Genomic DNA, 22,147 nt, shown 5'->3' on the forward strand with positions numbered 1-22,147 from the left:
AAAAAAGTTTCTATATATTTTTTAATCATTTTTATTTTATTTAAAACTAAAAATCAATTAAAATAAATGAATAAATTAAACGCCGCCATTTCATGATTTGGCCAATTTAGGCAGATCATGAAATTCCTAGGCATTCATGAAACGCCGCCGTATCGGTTCTGGCACTTCGCCGGCCTCTCGGCTCGTGCGTTGTGGTCACAATTCATACTAACCACTCCTCGCTTCGCTCGTCGTACCTAAATTTTTCTTTTCTTCGGCTTATCACGATGTGCCCGGTATAGAATGCGTCGCTCTAATCGATCTGCCGTATTGTTTCTCAGGCACATCGTGGGGAACACCCAAATACTCCGAAATATTTAATTCCGAATTTGAATTTGAATTTGAAATATTTAAATCCGATGTCATTTCGGCAATTTTATAATCAAAATACTGTACTTCGGGCCAATAACATTTCGTGTTTTTCATTTTTCGGAGTTTTAAAAATCGGACATTAAAACAAAATCGATATTTTGAAATTCGGAAAAATAAATTTCGTGTTTTTAAGTAATCGGAATTATAAGTCTTAGAAATCGTAATTTTAAACCTTAGATATTTTTAATTTTCGGATTTATAAAAATCGGATTTATGATGAATCGGAATAGACATATTAGTAGTTTTAAAACATTCGGAATTATAAAGATCGGTATTTTGAAGGTGACCACCCAGGTACTTATATTTAATACGAGTAGACTTAGGACTTAGGGAAAAATTGATTAGTTAATATGGTTGTAAATATATGTTTTTAGGCTTCGAATATGTAAGTTTTAGTTTTTTTGCTTTTATACAAACGTATTGGTAACTTTTTGTAAAAAAAAACAAACACACATTACAGTAAAAAAATACAGCATCAACTTCCATTAACAATGTTCTCATCTTGGTCATAATGATCTGGCCCTATACTACAAAGTGCAAACTTCGAACTTCGTATCTTGCCGTCCTGCTGACGCTTATATTATTTAATACGAGAATGAGAGGGACGGTACGATGCGAACTTCGTTTTTCGCCACTGGAGTTAGCCGTTATAATGTACCTCCAGTACAGTTGTTTGTTCGTCGTTACCAGCAGCACCTACGGTCACACTGACACCACTGACATGACAATAACACGTTTGGTAAACAGCTGAAATAGTTTCAGTACTCTGCGATGTCCTCATGTGGTAATTCTTAACTAGAAATCGGTTATTTACACTAAATTGTAGAGATTATACTAACGGAGAATGTAAATAAGTACTTGAGGGAAAACCGAAGAACACGAGATCAACTTACTTCCTTCAACAAAGGCACCAATGAGGCGCCTTTTAGTAGCCATTGTTCCACTTAGCGTTTGATCTGGGAAATTTCAAAGTTAATAAATAAATAAACTTCGTCATTGTAGGGTTCCATATCTGAAAAAAAAAAAAAAACTAATATTTGATTCGGAACGTTTTTACAGATACATCTTAAAGAATATATTAAAGACAAATATTCTCAAACAGAAAGACTTCAGAAAGATTATCCTATACTTAACAATGTAGACAACAGTGGCGTGGAGTTGAACATTTCTGTTAGGCAAACTGGAGAGTGAGAGAAGCGTGAAATATATCTTGATGCCTTCAGATGCATCATCTCGCAGTCAATGTAGGTTAGGTACTAGTTCTTTGCCATCCTTTATAACACTGGTATATCGTAAACGTAATCATTTAGGCAGAAAGTAAATAAAAGATATAGTAAATATCTACATATTTTTAGTTTTGACCTAAGAGTAGAGACCTTATTAATTTTCAATTTTCGGAGGCGTATCTAATAAAATAAAACGTGCGTAAAATTAAGTCACTTATTATGTACGTAGCTACGCCACGATTGCGCTACGACCGCTCTACGGCATCTCAACTAATAAATGTACTATGTACCTGTGTATTAATGCTATGCGATCTGCGAACAGTGATAACTGCTATTATTAAAATAATAAAATAACTCGTTATTTCATTACACAGATAATTTAAAAAATAAATAACAGACTTTGTACTAATACAAAGGCGAACTTATCTTCAAGTCTTTTGGGTAAAGTGGTAAATAAATCCGAAAAAAGCATGTTGGTTAATAATAATACTTAAGAATTTATAAAACATCGTTACAATAGTTTCCTTAAAACCAGAACTCCACTTCCTAAATAGGTAGGTACATATTTACTAAAATCTGGACAGTTTGTAGGTATTGAATTAAGGCATTTCAAGTTAACAAAGTAATAGTCGACCAAAAGTTAATATTGAATATTTACCGCTTACCAAAGTCAGAGTCAAAGTCAAGATATCTTTATTCAATTTAGGCTATAACAAGCACTTATGGATGTCAAAAAAATGTCATATAGGTCCGGAACCCACACGGTGCATGGCCTGATACGTACTTGGCCGGTTTTTTTGTAATGTGAATAGATATTACAAGCTAAACTTAACTTAAGCTTTTCGTTACTATATTTAAAGCGTATACGATAACCGTTATAGCGCTGGTTTTCCCATACCCACTCTAAGTTGAGCAACATGTACCTAGTTTCTCTGTAGTTAAGGTCATTATAAGTACTAGATATATTTACTCAACTGCTGAAAATTACGTAAGTAATTAGTTTCTTTGGGTTAGTACATCATACATAATATTGTGGTGATGTTGGCGTGTATTAAAGTTAAAAAAATGTGTAGGTAATATTAAAAGAATACTGAGTTTCTTTTGGTGATACTACATTATTATTGCATTTTTATCGGAACTCACATGTGTACCAAATTTCAAGTCAATTCGACCACAAAAAGTTGGCCAAAATTCACTTGCTTGCAGCTTTTAAAAACGAACGACTGCAAAACTGGCTAAAGTGTAAATCTGTCCTAGGTAAGGTATTTAGTGCTTAGATAATTTTCAAATCTATTTTATAAATTATCGTATTAGGTATGTAGGTTTGTATTGTATATTTGAGAAAGTGAGAATTGCAAGTAATTGTTTAACGTTTCGAATCTAATTCGAGATCTTTGGTCATTGGCCTTAGTCATGTTCATTAAATCTGAATCTTGCGCTAATTTTCTATTTACAAACGATAACCTACGGCTTGATCTAAGGTGACCTATTCTAGGATAGGAAAGCGAATATTAAAAATAAAACATCAAGTATAGTATTAATTGTATGTTTATGACTTCGTTAAAAAGGTTTGCCGTGACTGTGATAGCTTGAAAGGTGGTGGATGAAGGTAGTGATATTAGAAGAGATAGCGGACGCGGGCGCGATTAGCGAATTGCGCGGTGGTGAGCGCGTCGCAGGGTCGCGGCGGCAGCGGCGGCTCGCGGCGCAAGGGATGCAGGCTCGGGCCGGGCCGCGGTGGTGGACAGCGGCCGCTCGGGCGCTCGGGGCGCTCTGTTCAGTGTCGCTCAAATCGCGGCGCGCGGTGGTCGTGCGTCGAGCGCGCGTGATGTCTACGAGATGAGGCTGGCTCTGGTGCTACTGTGGCTGGGCGCGGCGGCGGCCTGCGGCCCGGGCCGCGGCTTCACCCACCGCCCGGGGCCGCGGCGCCTCTACCCCCTCGTCTTCGGTCAGCACGTGCCCAACATCATCGAAGACAACGGCCGCGCCAGCGGCCCCCCCGAGGGTCGCATCACCAGAGACGATGAAAAGTTTAAAGACTTAGTGCCTAATTATAATCCGGACATCGATTTCAAGGATGACGAGGGTACCGGCGCTGATCGCCTCATGACCCAGGTATGTTGGTTCATACTGGCCGAGCAGTTACTTGTTCGTATGTATCTCATTCTATGTTAGGTTCTTGTGGGATAGGTCTTTAGGTTGTGCGCAACGCAATGTTCTAGTTTGAATAAAAGTATATCTAATTAACCCGAATGATTTAAAAAATGCAAGCGATGCAATTGTCTGGAAGTTGCTACGACACGACACAATGAGTTACTTGAAGCGTCCTGTTTTGAAAACACGACGAGAATGCGCGAGCGACGGCCGCGGGCCGCGGGTGCGCGAAGACAATCCTACTGTAAACATGAACAATGGACACAAATTGCGGGCGTTACGGTAGCTTCGTAGCGAGTGTTACGATTGTAGCACTGCAATTACGCAGGCTTTGTCAACAAATATTTTGTCTGTGACTAATGGATGAATGATGATTTCCTTTCAATTTTGATGCCAGTTTGGGTGAAATATACGACAGTCGTAAAAGTTGGTGTCGAGGCCTTGTCATTCACGATGTTTTGTTAAAACATGAGGAACACAACGGGAATTTACTTATTGTTGACGGTTAATTTATTGTACTTGATTTGATATAGTCCGTTGCATTACCTATTATTTCAGTTTTAGGTAAATTGTTTTTGTAAAAAGTATGAAATTCTTCTCTCATCTTTCGAGATTAGCACAAAACTAAAATCATTTTTTGAATGAAACATCGAGCATGTTTTTCAAATAATGTTTTGATAGGTAGGTAGGTAGATTACAAAATATTGACAGAATGCGTTCATTTCACCAACAAAGCGCGCGGTATCGTTGGAACTCTTAGAGCTGCATGCTCGGACAGAAGTGGCTCGTCTTTTGACCATATATAGTGCTCAATATAATAAAGCCTGTGAACAATTGATAAAAAATCAGTCCATGACTTTTTAATCAATGTTGATTTGTGATCGCGGATGATGTTAAATTAGTTTAGGAATATTACCTAGCGTTAGAACCTGATTGGATCTAAAGTTTTCATCATTTCCATTCTATAAACGTCTTACTGCTGTGCACAGACAGACCTCATTTTAGTATGAGAGGGCTTGGGGTGTAGTTTCCACGCGTATTCGAAATATTTTTAACCGACTTCAAAAAAGGAGGAGTTTATCAATTCGGTTGTTATTTTATACATTTGCTTTAGCCGGTTTTTCCAAATGCCAAATGCCTAGCATGAAAAAGGCAGTGCATGCATAGGTACAGCGATACCCGGGTATTGTTAAATTTGACGGCTTTGTAGATATTGCACACATACCTAAATTTATATACTCTTCTTCATTGTACCCCAAGATGGAAAATAAAGTACTATGAAGAGAAAGTTAACGGAAAATAAATAAGAGACACATTCTACCTTTTTTACGCGGTATTGTATAAGTTAATAATTACAATACCTACCACGATACTATGTACTTCACACGAGGTAGACGATCTTCAGGTGCTGCTTCCAACAATTATGCTTAAATAATTGTACTTTAATAATAATATACTTTTTTATTGCTAGTAGTAGCTATTTAAAAAAAGAGAAACAAAAACTAAAAACTAATACATAGCTACTCTTGCCAACCGGTCTTATAATAATATGCTGCAGATAAAATTCAGCGCTGGTTTTCAGCCTGGTCTTTCTGGTAAGGGTGGCCGCGTTTAAAAAACTAACAAAATAGCTTTTAGGGTTATTATGTTCCCTCTAGAGGCTCTAGGTCTCAATAAATACCCAAGTTATGTTTATCTATCTGTCAAAGTGGTATTTTAAATAATACCTACCTAGGCATGTTTGTTTTTATGCTTTTAGCAACCGTAGAAGAGCTCAGATGGCGAATATTCGTTTTCTTTGAACATCAAAGGCCATTTTTGCACGTTCCTAGGGCTATTTAACAAAATATAATAATATTTAAATTTAAAATTTAACAAATTAGGAGCCAAAATATGTACGTATGTTAAAGATAAAACAAAAATGTATTGTATTGCGATCGTCATTCGAATCGGATGTTATTATTCAATGAACTACATCCTTTTACCTTGCTATTCCACAACCACGCATGCAAAATGGCTAAGTCTGCGTGACACTTTTTTTTTGCGCACAAGATGCTAACGCATGTTAACGCATTCACTGCCGGCAACGCATATATGCGTTCACCCGATTTTCACCCAGTGCCGCTGTCAGAATTCCGCACACATTTGAAATTTGAACGCAAATGTGCGTTTGCGGCACCTTGCGAAAGTTCAAAAAACAATGCCGGCAGTGAATGCGTCAAACTATTATGTAGAGGTAAGTTAGGGCAGAAGTACCGGTTTTGGCCGCCTTAAGCCCGTTTTTGGCCAGTTGAGATTTTCAGTCATATATAAAAAGTTATACTTAGGGGCTGTTTCACCATCCATTGATTAGCGTTAACCGACGGTTAAATGTGATGCATTCTCCGTCTATTCGAACAAAACAAATACAGACGGTATCACACCTAACCGCCAGTTAACAGTAATCAATGGATGGTGAAACAGCCCCTTAGTATTAAAAACATGTTTAGTGCGTTTTAAAAGTTTATACTGAAACAAATAAACTTTATAATGATTTATTACTATAAATTTATTTCAAACGTATATTTAAACAATAAATGGCCACAAACGGTACAGTGGCCACAAACGGTACCTACTTCTCCCCCAGTAGTTGATGATGATTATGTTTGTGACAGTTGAACCTATCTTTAGGTACTACTATTATAAATACAAAAATAACTCTGTCCGACTGTTTTTTACCTCTAGATGATATTTAAGTACGGAAATAGATTAAGACCCTGGGAAAGATATAGCCCAAACCACTGCGTAGTTGCCGTAGGATATCGGCAAACAAATTCTTCGCGGGCGGAGTCGCGGGAAAAATCTAGTGTGATATATGTTGATTAATGTGGAAATGGAGGAAGGAAGGTTTAAGCATGAAAAATTTGTTTTTCACGGAGCTGTCTTGTACGTGTGATTAAGGAAAAGTAAGATAAAGATCTCCGCAAGGTAGATCCTGAATTAATCCGTTGGTTGTTAATTCTCCAAAATCATTCCAAGTGAGCGTCATCCATTAAGTATAGTATAGTCAACGTCATAAATAATTGATCACTTTTGTACCTTGTCATGTTTGAAAAGCCGTACGAAATTGTGTAACGACTGAAAGCGACAAGGTACAAAAGTGATCACTTATTTATGACGTTGATTGTATTAGTTAGCTTTGGTAGGTATGCTCAAAATTTAAACATATCTATTAGCAGTTCACTCAATGTTGATCGCTCGCGTAATTGACAGAAAATGAAATTCATGCGACACTTGCTTGGTCATCAAATTTGGTCATATTCGAATATTTTTTTATAAATAATCTACCTACTTATTAATTTATTTATTTAGTATTCTTCGTACGTTTGTTCAAATACCTTTAAAATTGATGGCGCTTCATTTAAACAAGACGCATAAATCAGTTTTTAAATTTAAGAACAATATACCGTTTTTATCCAAATAAATAATAAACCATTTCTACAAGTGCCTCGATTCTTCTTATTTTTAGACGTTATTAGGTATGTAGGTACTTTACTTACGCAGATACATAAATTACGTGGCATGCAGCTTCTATTTTCACCTATTGCGGATGATCAAATAATGTATTTACGTAGTTATTAACATACATAATAGTTGAGTTTACGTGAGTAATCGACTATTGTGGTCGGCAAATATGTATAGAAATCTGACGTGCGTGTCGTCAAAGAAACCGCCTAGGAGTTAGCCGAGTTAGCGATGTTTTCAGAGTACATATGCCATTGTGATGGACTTTTAATAACTGTGTACATTGCATAAAGCGGCGCACATTATAATCTCTTAGGTAATTGACGTACAAAGACTTGACTTGATAAAGTACAGTCAACTACAAAGATATCGACACGGCCAAAGTTGCAAAAATATGTACCTATACACGACTTTATTAACTTAATATTAAGGTTGTGTAGGTACAAATATTTTTATACCATTGACCGTATCGATATCTTTGCAGTTGACTGTACCTACGTACTTACAAAGTTTGATAATATTCAAATCAGCGGGACCATTTTTTTTTTACTTTTACGTCGAACATTTATAGTTTTTTTTTGTACAGTAGTTATTATCGAACCTTTTGAACCATTTTCCAGAAAAAAATATAGAAACATTGTTTTGCCTGGCTTATCAAATTGTTGACTGGGAGATCAGGGAACAAATGGTTTAACTATACCATTATAAGAACAAATGAAACTCCATCGACCGCTAACAGCCCGGTTTATACTACTTACACTTAATTTTAGTTTGATTTTAATCATCATCATCATCATCATCTCAGCCTATATATGTCCCACTGCTGGGCACAGGCCTCCTCTCAGAACAAGAGGGCTTGGGCCATAGTTCCCACGCGGGCCCAGTGCGGATTGGGAACTTCACACGCACCATTGAATTGCTTCGCCGGTTTGTGCAGGTTTCCTCACGATGTTTTTCCTTCACCGCAAAGCTCGTTTGATTTTAATAGTTGTTTTATTTAATTATTTCACAAGATGCTATAAGGTAGGTATAATAAATACTAATTACTCTTTTAAGGTTCCGTAAAAACCGTTGTTGTCCATCCGTCCGTCTGTCAAGTGCCCTTTTCTCTGGAACGCGTAGAGGTATCAAGTTGAAATTAATATTAAATACTCAAGGTCTGCTAGGTCTTGGAGAAATGCAAAAAATTAACTTCTTAGTCAACGCAATTGAAAATAAAGTCGTTAAAAAATGTTTAGTTCCATATAAATTACCGGGAATTAAAACCTATAGGTACTTAGGGAAGTTGGTTGCTTCCAGTTTCCTTGGAACTTTGAAATTTAGTAGGTACCTATGAAGATACTAAATTAAAAAGCTTAGCTTTTATACCAATTAGAAATGTCTGTAATTATTTTTTTATGTCTGTCAAATACTGCGTAAATTTTGTTTAGAAACATAACTGCTATCACTGGATATTTATACTCGTAGATCTAAGCTAATGAACACAATACACAATTCAGCGAAATAGTACATAGATAAAATTTAGAAATTGAGCGACCTTATCGCTACAAAGCGATCCCTTTCAAGCAACGTTTAGAAACAAAAAGAATAAAACAGGTGTATTTAGATATATATGTATGTATTTTTTCTATACATGGATGCATGGATCTATCTAGTTACTATGCACGCTTTGGCTTAGTTTTGGTTTTGGCCAATGCGTAAAATATCCCATCATAATCAATTATTAGTTCTGGTTAAGATCGCGGGATCGGGTTGGATGCGGAAAGCACTAGACCGGTCTGAGTGGAAAGCCTTGGGGGAGGCCTCATGTCCAGCAGTGGACATCTTTCGGCTGACGTGATGATGATGAATCAATTATTTATTGAGAAAAAACTGTATTAAGAAAGCATATTCCTCAAATACAAAAATATCCAACAAGGCCTCCAGCTAAAGGCGGCGGAAACTACAAATGTTTCAGTTAGCGCTTGGATTCGCTGGCCTCGCTGTAATGGCCCGGCAAACACGCCCGAGTTGACAAACAAACACGCAAACATTCGCCAGTGACGTCCGCTTGCTTCCCAGACGATGTAGGTCAGCTGAAACATGAGATCCGGCATTAATGTACTTACAATATTATTTCAACATAGGCCCCAAGCCAATACAAATACTTTTTGCTAAGAACCGAGCAAGAAAATCACAGAAAAAGGAGAATTATATTTATATAAAAATTTATCTTATTCAGGAAAGTCATCAGTATCATCATCAGCCCATTCAGGAATGTAAAGTGTGGCATACCTACATATGAGGGAAAGGAAAATATATTCACGGATTTTACACTGTTATGGTCATTGAAATGATTAATCTTTGGACCATCTGTGTAAATAGATTATGCTTCCTTGTCTTGCCACGTTAATGCCTCTTTGGCATGTTGATGGAATCTTAAATCATTTGGCTTTCACTTATCTTAAACCATTATGTTTTTCACTAAAACAAAATAGGACTTGTTTTTACTTTTATACTTAATTCTAATAGAGGCAGTTATCACATTTATCACGCGTATTTTCATTAGATTTTACCTGAGCTGACTACAGCTCATTCAATTTATCGTTTATTATCTAAACATAAGCAGCATGCCAAAGTGCAGTCGCTCAAATTTAGATCTTTTAGGACATGTTTACCGAAGCTGCTATTTCGGCTTCCAGCCGATGCAATGTCAATTAATAGGCGCTGATTTATGCTGACTGCTGAGTAGGTCATAATCAAATTGAATCTACGCCCGTTAGACAAGCTGTTTACGCTTTTCTCAAAACTCAATTTGCTCCCGTACGCGAGACCGTATTTCAATCAAAGTCTACCTAAATCCTGAAATAGTGATTAATATTCGAGGATGTTATTGTTTGACGGTAACATGGATATAATTGTTTTGATCCATTAGACTGTAGGTTACACGGCAAATATTTTAAAAGGCCGACGAAGGTATACGTGGAATCCAGTTATGTGCAGATAATAATCGGTATATCGGTGAGCAATACGGCGCGGCGCTGGCGCGTGTGCGTGCGGCGCGAATCCGCCGCCAGGCGCGCTATGTGCCGCCGGCACGCCGCACATAGCCGCGCTCCCGCCGCGCCGACCAGCCTTGCATTCGTAAAAATCTCCAAACCGGTTCGATGCGCCTCCATTACTTTCTTTCTGCTTCCACTGTGCCTCCCATTTAACTCGGGCTCACTTTTTATCAGGAATCGGTATCTCCGTCTAATAGTATTATTTATTTCTCATAAATAAGAGGGAATAGGTATGAGTAAAGTTAATGCTCACGGGAAGCGGTACGTTACATGCCAGATGCTACGAAGATAAATGGATTATGCTCTTTCCGTTGGATGGTGGATTGCGTAACTCGTGGGTTAGTGACAGCTGGATTTATATGGCGTCTACTTAGTTAGTGAAACATTACTATTTACTAGGGGTTACCTAGGTCCTGATTTGGCCAAGACACTAAGTACTGGTCTGAGCTACTGTGACGTCTATAAACCTGCCAACTAAAAAGGTACGACCAAACCGCTGCTTAAAAAACGGTGACGGCACGGAATCGCAGTGACGCACCGTATGCGCACCGTTTTTATCGCATGCTCTCCACTCCGCTGCTTATAATACGGAATGGCAGTGACGCATCGTATGCGCACCGTTTTTTTTGCATGCTGCTTTCCACACCGCTGCTTAAAATACGCAAACGGTGCGGAATCGCAGTGACGTGCCGTACACGTTACGACTTTTGTTCGGTAAAGACCTGAAGTTTACGACACGTCACTATGATTCCGTATTAAAATAGCAGCGTTGCGGAGAGCATGTGATAAAAACGGTGCACATACGGTGCGTTACTGCGATTCCGTGCCGTCACCGTTTTTTAAGCAGCGGTTTGGTCGCACCTTTATGCAACGCTACGATAGCGGCTCGCGTAGCCATCGCATAACAACAATCAAAGTCAAACAGTTGAATTGGCAGGTAGGTGGAGCGACCGCTTTCCGCTTCGACATGTTCGTCACAGCTTGAAGGTGACTGATCAGACATGCTTTATTGCTGCTTGTTTATATCCATAATTTACCAAGAGCTTTGCGGTGAAGGAAAACATCGTGAGGAAACCTGCACAAACCTGCGAAGCAATTCAATGGTGTGTGTGAAGTTCCCAATCCGCACTGGGCCCGCGTGGAAACTATGGCCCAAGCCCTCTTGTTCTAAGAGGAGGCCTGTGCCCAGCAGTGGGACGCGTATATAGGCTGGGATGATGATGATGATGATATCCATAATCTATTGAAAAGTAATCCAAATTCTTCCGATTTCTAGAGTATTAAGTAATGACGATGGAAAAGCCAAAAGAAAGGTTATGATTTTAGCAGTCACCTGTCATGTACTCGTATGTGTCTTTGTATTTACATATGTTTCACGTACGCTAGAACTACTTACCCCCTGTTTCACCATCCATTGATTAAATTTATTTAACGGATTAAATGTGATGCCGTCTCTGTTTGTTTTGTTCGAATAGACGGTGATAGCATCACATTTATCCGTCAAATAAAAGACATCAATGGATGGTGAAGCAGCCCCTTAATATCCAAAATAACCGAATGAAGGTGTTTTTCCACTGGCGAGGCGAAATGAATCGAGACCAGAATTTAAATTTCAACAATGGCAATAGTGTAGATTGGCCAGAATGTGCAAAACGAAAAAATTTCTCTTAGTGTTATACTGAACCGTACATTTAGATGCAGCGTCCATAGTTAATAAACATATTAACTCCACAAGGGAATTACGATTCTCGCTACGGGTCGCGTGGAGAGTTCACAAAAATATTATTGGATTTTTTTTATGTAGATCGGCCGACCCAATTTCCATTATTTTTCCACCTCACGTGTCGCCCCGTCAACAGAAAAGCACCTTGAGCAAGAAAAAAAAACAGCAGACGAAATTTAATTCTATTGTGTTTTAAACGGATAAATATTGGTGGTGCAATGAGTTCCGGAATATCAAATATGTAAAAACCCTTAAAAACCGCCATCGCCATCTTAAATTCAATTCCAACCATTCCGATATCACATCATGATTATTAATACGATAGGTATAACTATTTGTTTCAATTAGGTAGTGCTTCTTATATAACTATATTTAAATATAGTAAGTTATCACAATGGCGTTTTTATATGTATGTTTATGTTTGGGAAGAATACGAATATTTACCCTTTTTCCATTGTGAGCGGGCAGCCATCGCCGCGCCAAGGCCTAGCTGCGCCCGCGCCTACCGCAGCACCGCAAGTAGGCGCAACCGCATCGCATGCACTCTCCGATTCCAATCGGAATTACTTACTTTTTATGTATGTTTTTATTTAATATTTTATATCCTACAGACGCGAATAAACCTTTGAAGGCGCGTGAGGGGGGATGTGAGCGGGCGGCGCGGGACATAAATATCTCGGTGATTTATGGCGGAGGTGGTCGCGGGATAGGTCAACATTATTCAAATTCGTATTTGAGGCTCGGGTTACAATAAGATTTTACTGCAGCGTGCAGATAGTGACCAACAATTCTATGGGCATTCTACGCTGCATGCGCCAACTGCGCATAGAATTTTCATAAACACCCTTCATGCTTTCATTTTTTTCATCGACAGTCAGTATAATTTAAAATTTAATTGGGCAACTTAATTCTGTCACTCCAAACACTACCTTAACTTTAATCAAATAATGTTTTAAATACTAAATGTCGCTAAATCAAACAAGTCGAGTCAAATGGTTATAAAGGCACTTAATTATCGATTGTTAATACAGATTTCATTAAGTCAATATCCCGATACGCTAAAGTGGTTTAATTTGTTAGCAGCAAAGAGACCGCCGACCAAATTAGATACTTTTCGGCTTATTAGCGCAGGATAAAAAACCGAACGAGCGCCGATCGTTGTGAATAACTGACCATAATGAAATTAATCCTAAAATTCTACGGTGGGTTTACAACGTTGTAAAATGCAATAAAGACCTCTAAATAAACAGCCGCGTTATAACATCGCGTGATAAAGAAGACTCAGTCAATATATATAATTGACAAATTCTGGCTAATGTTAATGCAAACTGTAAAATTTATCCGGATTTTATTTTTGAGAAGAAACTAGAAAGCCATTTCTAATGAATAAAGCTATTATCACTTTTCACTAATAATATCATTGACGACTGGATTATTGCGTTCCAATGTGCATAATCTATGATTATCCGGCGGTAAACACGCATTATAGTTGTTAATACTTACCTGCCTAAAATAACATCTGTAGCCAATGTGTTAAAGCACGTTAAAGTAAAATAAACACTTCGTAGGAAATAAAATTTTACTTTGATGATATAATAACATCGGTGGTTATGGTTTGGCGGCCTCTGGAAAATTCTTACACAAAAATTCATGTTTTTGTATGTATTCCTTGTAAGTAGCGGTCCATAAATTTAGACATGCATGTAGCTTGCACTTTGTAATGAAATTTGGAAGACATAGATACAAGGTATGTTACTAGAAGTAAACACTCGCATCGTTTTATACCGATCTAACATAATATACATACATTTGTACTAAAAAGTATAAGACAGTATATTTATGGCATTATTTTTATTTTGTATAGCAAGTTATAATATTACTAAATAATAGACATTTAATGTTAATTTACTACTGAAAAGGAACGGAAAACTATCCCGTTAGCGTGACCTGCGAAACAAGTAAGGTAAACGTCCGAGTGCCCGACACGCTCATGCCCAATAGATGACACCCTGCTGTCACCTCTATTTCTAATGACATAACATTAAAGATGGCAACTATTGGGGCAGTGACAAGTACTGGTACGTTTACCTTAAATGCTTTCACTCGCATCAACTACATTACTTTGAATTAGCTAAGCCTACCTGCCTACAGAATAAATATAATTGACTGAGAAACTTATGTTAGCTTAAGGCACCTCCCGAGATTCATATTGCTGTTACGTCAAGTTTTAGTAACAATAATTGTTAAGAGGAACCAATTAAAACGGATCATATTAACGAAACGGTTTCAAACACTTCCCAGTCAGCCTACATTCGGAAAGAACAATGGACCGTCAAATAAATTTCAGGACATAAAATCAGAATTTTCAAAATATTCTCAATATATTTATTTGCTATTGTTCAACTAAGAGCTATAGGATAATTATTGTCGACCGATACCTTAGCGCGTTGTCTTGTGCAAACGAAGATAAGGGACCGTGCCGGCTGTACGCTGTCGTTTGTTGCGAAATTATTATCATTTTCTGCTAGCTAACAGTAAAAACACACGAATTAGCCGGGTTTCCCCGTATTTAACAGATTGTAGCGAGTAATGATGTCGAGTGTGTAGTTCTATGGTCAAATCTAAAACTAACAACAATAATATTTATAAATATTGATTAACATAAATGTTAATCAATTCTTTAAAATTTATTTTTAAAAGATTGCAAGATTCTAAATTATTTTTCGTAAAGAAAATGCGTTGACAATTGGTCCTGCAGGGCTACTACGAAACTTGAAACTCGAAGTTCGTGTCGTGCGGTCCCTCTGACACTTATGCTGTATAATACGAGAGCAAGAGGAACGGTAAGATACGAACCTCGAGTTTGCTGCTGCAAGCGACCTGCGTATCGATTGTTAGTCGGTCGATGCGCAAGGCCTCTAACGCACTGTTGGAAGGAAACACTTGTTCAAATAAGCGGCAAACAGTTCAGTGATAGGTCTTTGAACCTCGTCTGTTTGCGATATGTTTTATACAGTTTGCTACTAAAGGTGGCGATATATTAACGATTGGCATCCCAGCCGCCAACGTAAATATACGTAAAGTACGTACAGATTCACAATGTGCTTTCTTCGGTGTAGTGCGCATTTAATATTTTTATATTGAAAAGTCTTATAACGTGATGAGTCAAAGCCAGTGTTAAACAAACTTTAAAAATAAAACGTTTAATGTGTAGTGATTGTGCGTTAAGCCATCTTGTTTTACAGATTAAAATATAGTTTTATTATTAACAAGAGTGTGTCTGTCATGAGGTAACCGAGTTGTGCTCTAACCAAGCATGCATAATTATAAATCTCGAAATCAAACAGTTTTATAATATTAATGACAGGCTGGCAAAGTACCTACTGATAACGCTTTAAAACTACGCCGAAGCAAAAAGCGTTGTTTGCAAGTGTGTCGTGTGCTTGTACGCTCGCTTGTTTTAATTACACATGCAAATATTTGTTGTGCTTCAGCTGTTGTGCTTATCTCGCCTTATCTGTCAAACCCAGTCAATGCTAGAGGCACGGGCCACAGAGGAGGAGATTTACTCGTTGACAAATCTGAGAAATTCATTACAGGTGCTCAAATTCTTACACAAAAATATTTCCTACGAGCTTGCCTTAAGGCGCGGCCTCATGCAAGTCGCTCGACGCTCGTTTCTAGCGATAAATCTGATCACGTGACATATAGCGATAAAGCTGAAAATGTTAAGCTACTGCTGTATGCAATCGCTCGTCGCTACAAATCTGGTCACGTGGTATATAGCGATAACGCTGAAAATGTTGAGCTTCAAAATGGGAAGCAGCAATGTGTTGACACTAATAAACCCATTTTTGGTACTTGTAAACAAACGACATGTTCCAAACAAACACTGTCATTTTTTTTTTCAAGCAGCCGCCATGTTGCCGCTGCTGTTCGACGCGGCAACTTGACGCTACTTTTTTGAGTCGCGGGAAATTCGAAATAGGATCACGTGACCAGATTGGTCGCTGCAAACAAGCGACGAGCGATTGCAAACGAGCGACTAACGATTACCGATTTGAGTCGCGGGAAATTCAAAATGGGGTCACGTGACCAGATTTATCGCTGGAAACGAGCGTCGAGCGACTGCATGGGGCCGCGCCTTTACGGTTGGAAATGAAACGCTTGGGGAAACTAGGTCTGCAGTAAACTTCAAATTTAGCTTTGACATAGACCGCGTTGCAAGGTTTTCATTAAGACGAATAAGTAGCGACTACATCTTTAAATAAACATCTGTACCGAACTAGGCATGAACGTACCTACTATTAATGTATGTGGCAGATATTAGCCAATTCCTAATACTCACTCAAACTAAAAGAGTCATGCAAAAAGTATGTTTAAGTTAAAAAGTTTTGCATATCCAACACAAACTGTGATTTCATGCTGTCCGTGTTTGATGAGAGCGACTGCAAACAAACCTTGTGTAGATAAACATAGCTTAGAGAGATTTTTAATAATCTCACTTAAGATTTGTTTAAAGAAAGCATAACTTAACTTTAGTTCTAAAAAGGAGCACCGCAAGTACTCATTATATTTTAGTTGAACAACTATTTGTAATTTCAACAAGTTTAGCACCTAGTTAACGATAAGTAAATGAAAGTAAGCCTAGGTAAATCATCGCGGTTAAACATGGCGCGTAAAGACAGGTCAAACGGATAATAAATTTTCTTCAAGGTAAATAAATACCTGGAAAACATAATTTGCCGGATCATCTATTTAGGGAACCGTACTTCTTGATACCCAATGTACCAGTGTTTATGCGTTTCAAAGCGTTCTCGATTTCGGTTATTGATGGCTATTAATAATTTATAGCTATGGAACGGTGCGCGCATTCTCTTCCTTACTTTCGCAAGATGATCTATTGCTTTTGAAGTAAGTACGTGTAAATACTCGCTCGGATGCGTAACGTTTACTACTAATAGGAATACACACGCAAAGTCATACAAAGGATTATGAATAAGACGTTTCAGTTGAATTTACAGCATTCCTAATAGTGCGCTTGCAGATTTGTTTTAAGTGCGTAAACAAACTGCAAGAATAATCTAGTACTGGGCGATTTTACACCAACATTTTTCGTTCAAAACTTTCGTTTTGGTTTGTTTCTACGATTCAGAGTATCTACTTTTACAGCGGCATCAATTTTAACGGCCCAGTTGCGACTACGAGTACGCGCGACTTGCGTCGCGGCCAGAATTTTTCTGTTGATCGTACGACCAAGTTCGCGACACCTGCTCCTGATTCCTACTACGAAGTGCAAAATTCATATCTTGCGGTCCTGCTGACGCTTATATTATTTAATTCAAGAGTGAGAGGGACGGTATGATACGGACTTCAATTTTCGAACTTCGTACTAGTCCCCCTGTATTATTTTACCGAGCAGCGCACGCAATGAATAGAGAACTCGCTGCGCGCCGTCGTTCATTTAAAACATAAAAATAAAATACAATCTTGGCTGTAGCTTCTTTTAAACAAAATATATTTATACTGGAGCCACTGCATTGTCAGAAACCTACCAATGTTAGTGTGCGCGGATAATTTTGTATTGTAATTTTGTTGGGGTACAAATATAATGAAACATATAACCAATTCAGGAACTTTAATTAAAGAGCCAACTGATTGTTGTTTGTACCGATTGAAGGGAAAATTTTCGTTAAAATACGTGTTTTACATTGTCAAAATCCAATTACTGGCTCATTGTTCTTTGTATCGGCTGTCACACGTCATTAAACGGGACCAATGAGAGTCGTAAAAGTATGTCCCCGGTGATCGGCCGCGAGTATAATCGTGTTCAGGAGGACCAATTACGGGCCTTCGCCTTTGCGAGGTGCACTTTTATTGGGTGTAAGATTTAAGTGCCAATCGACACGCCGAGTACGGTTCTGCCTGATTTTAACGGCCACTTAAGCCTTATATGAATCCATTTTCACGGGAAACTCATGTTCATTCGTAGATACTAGAAATTTTTTGAATCTCTTTGAGAAGATTATCAGCAAAACTTGCCTGTAGTTTAAATTCAGCAATAGTCGAAGAAACTGCATCACATACCAGAATGGAACCTTTTAACGGTCATTTTCTATCATAATTACCTAATTATATACCATACACCTGTATGGTATGTCAAAATTACATTTATACTTCTTCAATTGGTTTGTGAATTAGATTCTTTGACTACGCGATAAAAAATAATAATTGGGGTCTAGCTCTTAGTTTTACCTTGTTCAGTTACGACCATTCTGATGTGAGGTAAGCTAAGCGCACGAGATATCGCGCAAGTGATACCGGGCCGCATCAGGCGGGGTGCGCTCGCGCAGAGGCGCCGCGGGACGCCTGCACCCCCCATCCCGCGAACCCCTCACCTTTATTTATATTTATTTGCCTTCCCTTCATTCAGCGAGGGCCGCCCTTTCGGACCTTTTTGTCGCCCCGTAATAGGCCCGATACAAATATTGTGAAAGAGCCTGCGGTTTGAGTGAATTTATAGCGCTACAATTGATGTTTGGACTCCGCTGACGGCCGCATACGGGATAGCAGTTTTTGTTTAAATGTTGCGAGCAATTTTTATTTTGCAATTTTGGTATTTGGCTAACAATCATACGCAAAAAATGCAATAAACTATTTAATATGTATCGGATTCTTTAAGGATAGTTTATGAAACATTTACGGAAAGATAATGCTTGGGTGTGAACTGGGTAAAAGTATTACTTATCCCATAACTTTATAATTTCAGCATATTATAGTTCAGTATTTTATAGTTAATTAACAACCCATAGTTGTTCCTAAAGGTATATACCGTCTCCATTTAAAAACGGAATCCTTATAGTAACTACGTTCAGTATTACATACTTCGTAGTCTGTCTATCTGTCTGCAAAATGTTTACACTCGCAAGTAAAAAAAGTATTTTCCACTGACCTCGAAACGCGCGTTTGCCAAAACGCCAAATAAAAAACCTAGAGACCGCGTTAACTTAGGTATCTATTATATCACGTACATCAGAAAGGAAAGCTCTTCATAGCAATAATATACATTTGTTTAAGAATCAACTAGACACCTATGCTATGGGGGATTAAGTTTTTTCAAAGGCAAGGTTTCAATCCTTTTTTTACAGCAATTTTTGGTACTTTCACAGTTCATGAACTGGGGTTATATTAAGTACCTATATTGCTAGCTACGGAACTAGGGCTATGCGGTATTGGGCTGATGGCAATACCGGTATTATCCGGTATTCAAATTTTGAAACGGTATCCCGGTATTTCGGTAATTTTTCGGTATTTCCATATTTTCCCTTTATTTTTCTTTCTTTCTGTATAAGTCTGTTGTTTTGTTGAAATATAACCAATATACATGAAAAGCAATTAATAAACTTCCCTTTTAATGAGCAAGTATTAAAATAAAAAACTTAAGTTGTTAATTGTTAACTAATACTTATATAATATGAATTGAATTCTCTAATTCTTCGGTGAAAATTGTTTCACCGATTATTAGTTCCCAACCAAATTCCGCATAATTTCTTTCGCTTGTACGAGGCTCATTAAATATCCAGTTCAAGCTTGAAAGGTCTCTACTGATGAAATCTTCGCTCCGCCCGGAACCAGCTCAGCTCCAAAACCCCGAGAGCTTTCAGCTCAAACTTCAAAGCCATTTCGAATGCGACGTGGACGATTACAACGACGGGTTTGTGGAAGCTGTCCATACGATCGGATCTAACTTCTTCAAAACCCGCCGTACTAGAACCAATAAGCTCTCGCGCTCTGGCCTTAGGCTCATTGAGGTGAGGCGTGAGATGCTGCTACAGTCTTCTGGTGACGCTTAATTGTCGCTATCAGCAGTTCAATAGGCAGATCTCAAATCTCTGAAGCGCGATGTAAGCCGATTTAATACTAATAAATAGCATTGAAGAGGCTATTGAGCGTATCAGAGGCTCTAAGGTGTTTACCAGGGATCTGTCTGTAAGTCAAAGCCGGTTAATGAAGTTGAAGACCGACGACGGCAGAATCATTTCATCCAAACCTGAGCTGTTGTAACCTGTGCTTGTAGCGACACGACAACCCGAACACCCGTCGAAAATCTAGCTAAAGACCCGAGGCTAGATTAACCCGACACTATCAGAAGACATCCCAGACGTCAGCCTGTACGAGATTAGTATGGCCTCAAATAGCTTAAGAATGACAAAGCCCCGGTGACGATGAAATTACAGCCGAACTCTTGAAGGCGGGTGGTAAACCAGTCCTTAAGGACCTTAAGACGCCGTTTAGTTCCGTCCTCCACCAAGGGGGAACACCGAAAGCATGGAACAGAAGACAGTGGTGGTGCTCATCTTCAAAAAAGGTGATAACACCTTGCTGAAGAATTATAGACCCATCTCACTTCTGAGCCATGTTTACAAGCTGTTTTTCAGGGTCATCACAAATCGTCTCGCAAGCAGGTTTGACGATTTCCAGCCTCCCGAACAAGCCGGCTTCCGAAACCTATAGTACGTAGACCACATGTACGTTGCGGCAGGTTATACAGAAGACCGAAGGGTATAACTTCCCCCTTTGCCTTGCATTTGTGGACTACGAGAAAGCCTTCGATTCGATCGAGACTTGGGCTGTGATGCAGGCTCTCCAGCGGTGCAGTTGACTACCGGTATATCGGAGTGTTGAAGTGTCTAGTGTCTGTACAAAAACGCCACTATGTCCGTCCGATTACATGACCAGAGCACGAAGCCTATTCCTCTGCAGCGGGGAGTCAGACAAGGAGATGTGATCGCTCCGAAACTGTTCACCGTTGCATTGGAGGATGCTTTTAAGGTTCTGGACTGGAAAGGACGAGGCATCAACATTAATGGCGGGTACTTCACTCGCCTTCGATTCGCCGACGATATTGTAGTCATGGCTGAGACCATGGAAGACTTCAGTGCTATGCTCGCCGACCTCAGCAGTTTCCGACCGAGTTGGCCTAAAAATGAACATGGGCAAGACGAAAGTCATGTCTAACTAATGTCCATGTTGTCCCAACTCCCGCAATAGTCGGGGGCTCTGCGCTCGAAGTTGTTGACGACTATGTCGGTCCAGTTAGGTAGGTCCAACTTCGAGAAAGCTTACACTACAAATAAGCAAAGCAAACTTGTGCGCGGTAAATTTGAAATTTGAAAGTAGATTAAGAGGTAAGTAACTTCAAGCCATAAGTCTGAAGACAAGTTATTAAAAGTGCTTTCTTGTTTGAATTAAAGTCGACTATTACTATTTTAAAGCACAAGTCAAAAATACCGAAAACCGGTTTTGTAGATATTTAATACCGGTATTAAAAGAGGGAAAAAATGACCGGTATCCCGGTTTTCGGTAATACCGAATACCGGTATCCATGCGCCTATACGGAACCCTCGAGGCGAGCCTGACTCACATTTGGTCAGTTTTTGCCACTGCGAAACAATAACTCCTACGGGCAAGAAGTAGTATCACACTGCATCGGACCTACTTAATCCATTGTGTGAAACATGAACCCGTGCCATCATAATCGTAATATTTGACACAATGAGTGAGTAAGTAGCAGTGATATGATTTCATTGCTAGTGAATCAGACAAGCAAACACAAAGCGAAGGTAGATCGCTACGATTTATCAGGGCTAGCCATCAAATCTTCACCCCATTGGAACGCAAGCGCGTCCGTGACGTTCACGCGCATCAGTTATCATGATAAATGGCGTATTTATATATCCGAAGGGCCTAAATAGCTATGGTAATATTGGTCCTACAACAGCACAAAAGGTAACAAAACACAAAAGTTGAAAAAGGTAAACCGCGCTATTTACAAAGTGGCTAGCGAGGACCACACAGCCACAATCGAGCCGCGCGTGCGACTCCGCCGCTTCACAATAAAAAAATCATTCCCAACATCTCTTAGATCTTTTTTTGTTATAGATCTTGCATTTTGGCGACCTATCGTTTAGTATTTACGACAGTGGTGTGATTTGTGACGTTCGGAAATGTTTATGGTTGCTCAATGGATTTCCGTCTTCGCTGCGTATTTCAACTTATTGCGGAAGCGAGCTTATCAGATTTAATTT

At 38.8% G+C, this 22,147-nt stretch overlaps 1 protein-coding gene across 1 annotated transcript in view; it reads left to right on the forward strand.

Moving 5' to 3' along the window:
• Positions 1 to 3,461: 3,461 nt before the first annotated feature.
• Positions 3,462 to 22,147, forward strand: part of hh (hedgehog signaling protein) — a 59,665-nt gene continuing 40,979 nt past the window's right edge. The window contains exon 1 of the mRNA XM_074086968.1: positions 3,462 to 3,752. Coding sequence (XP_073943069.1) covers positions 3,477 to 3,752 — 276 coding nt within the window. The 5' untranslated portion in view covers positions 3,462 to 3,476. The remainder of the gene's footprint in view (positions 3,753 to 22,147) is intronic.

Source organism: Choristoneura fumiferana, chromosome 4, assembly GCF_025370935.1.
Source record: "Choristoneura fumiferana chromosome 4, NRCan_CFum_1, whole genome shotgun sequence".
Lineage (NCBI taxonomy): Eukaryota > Metazoa > Arthropoda > Insecta > Lepidoptera > Tortricidae > Choristoneura > Choristoneura fumiferana.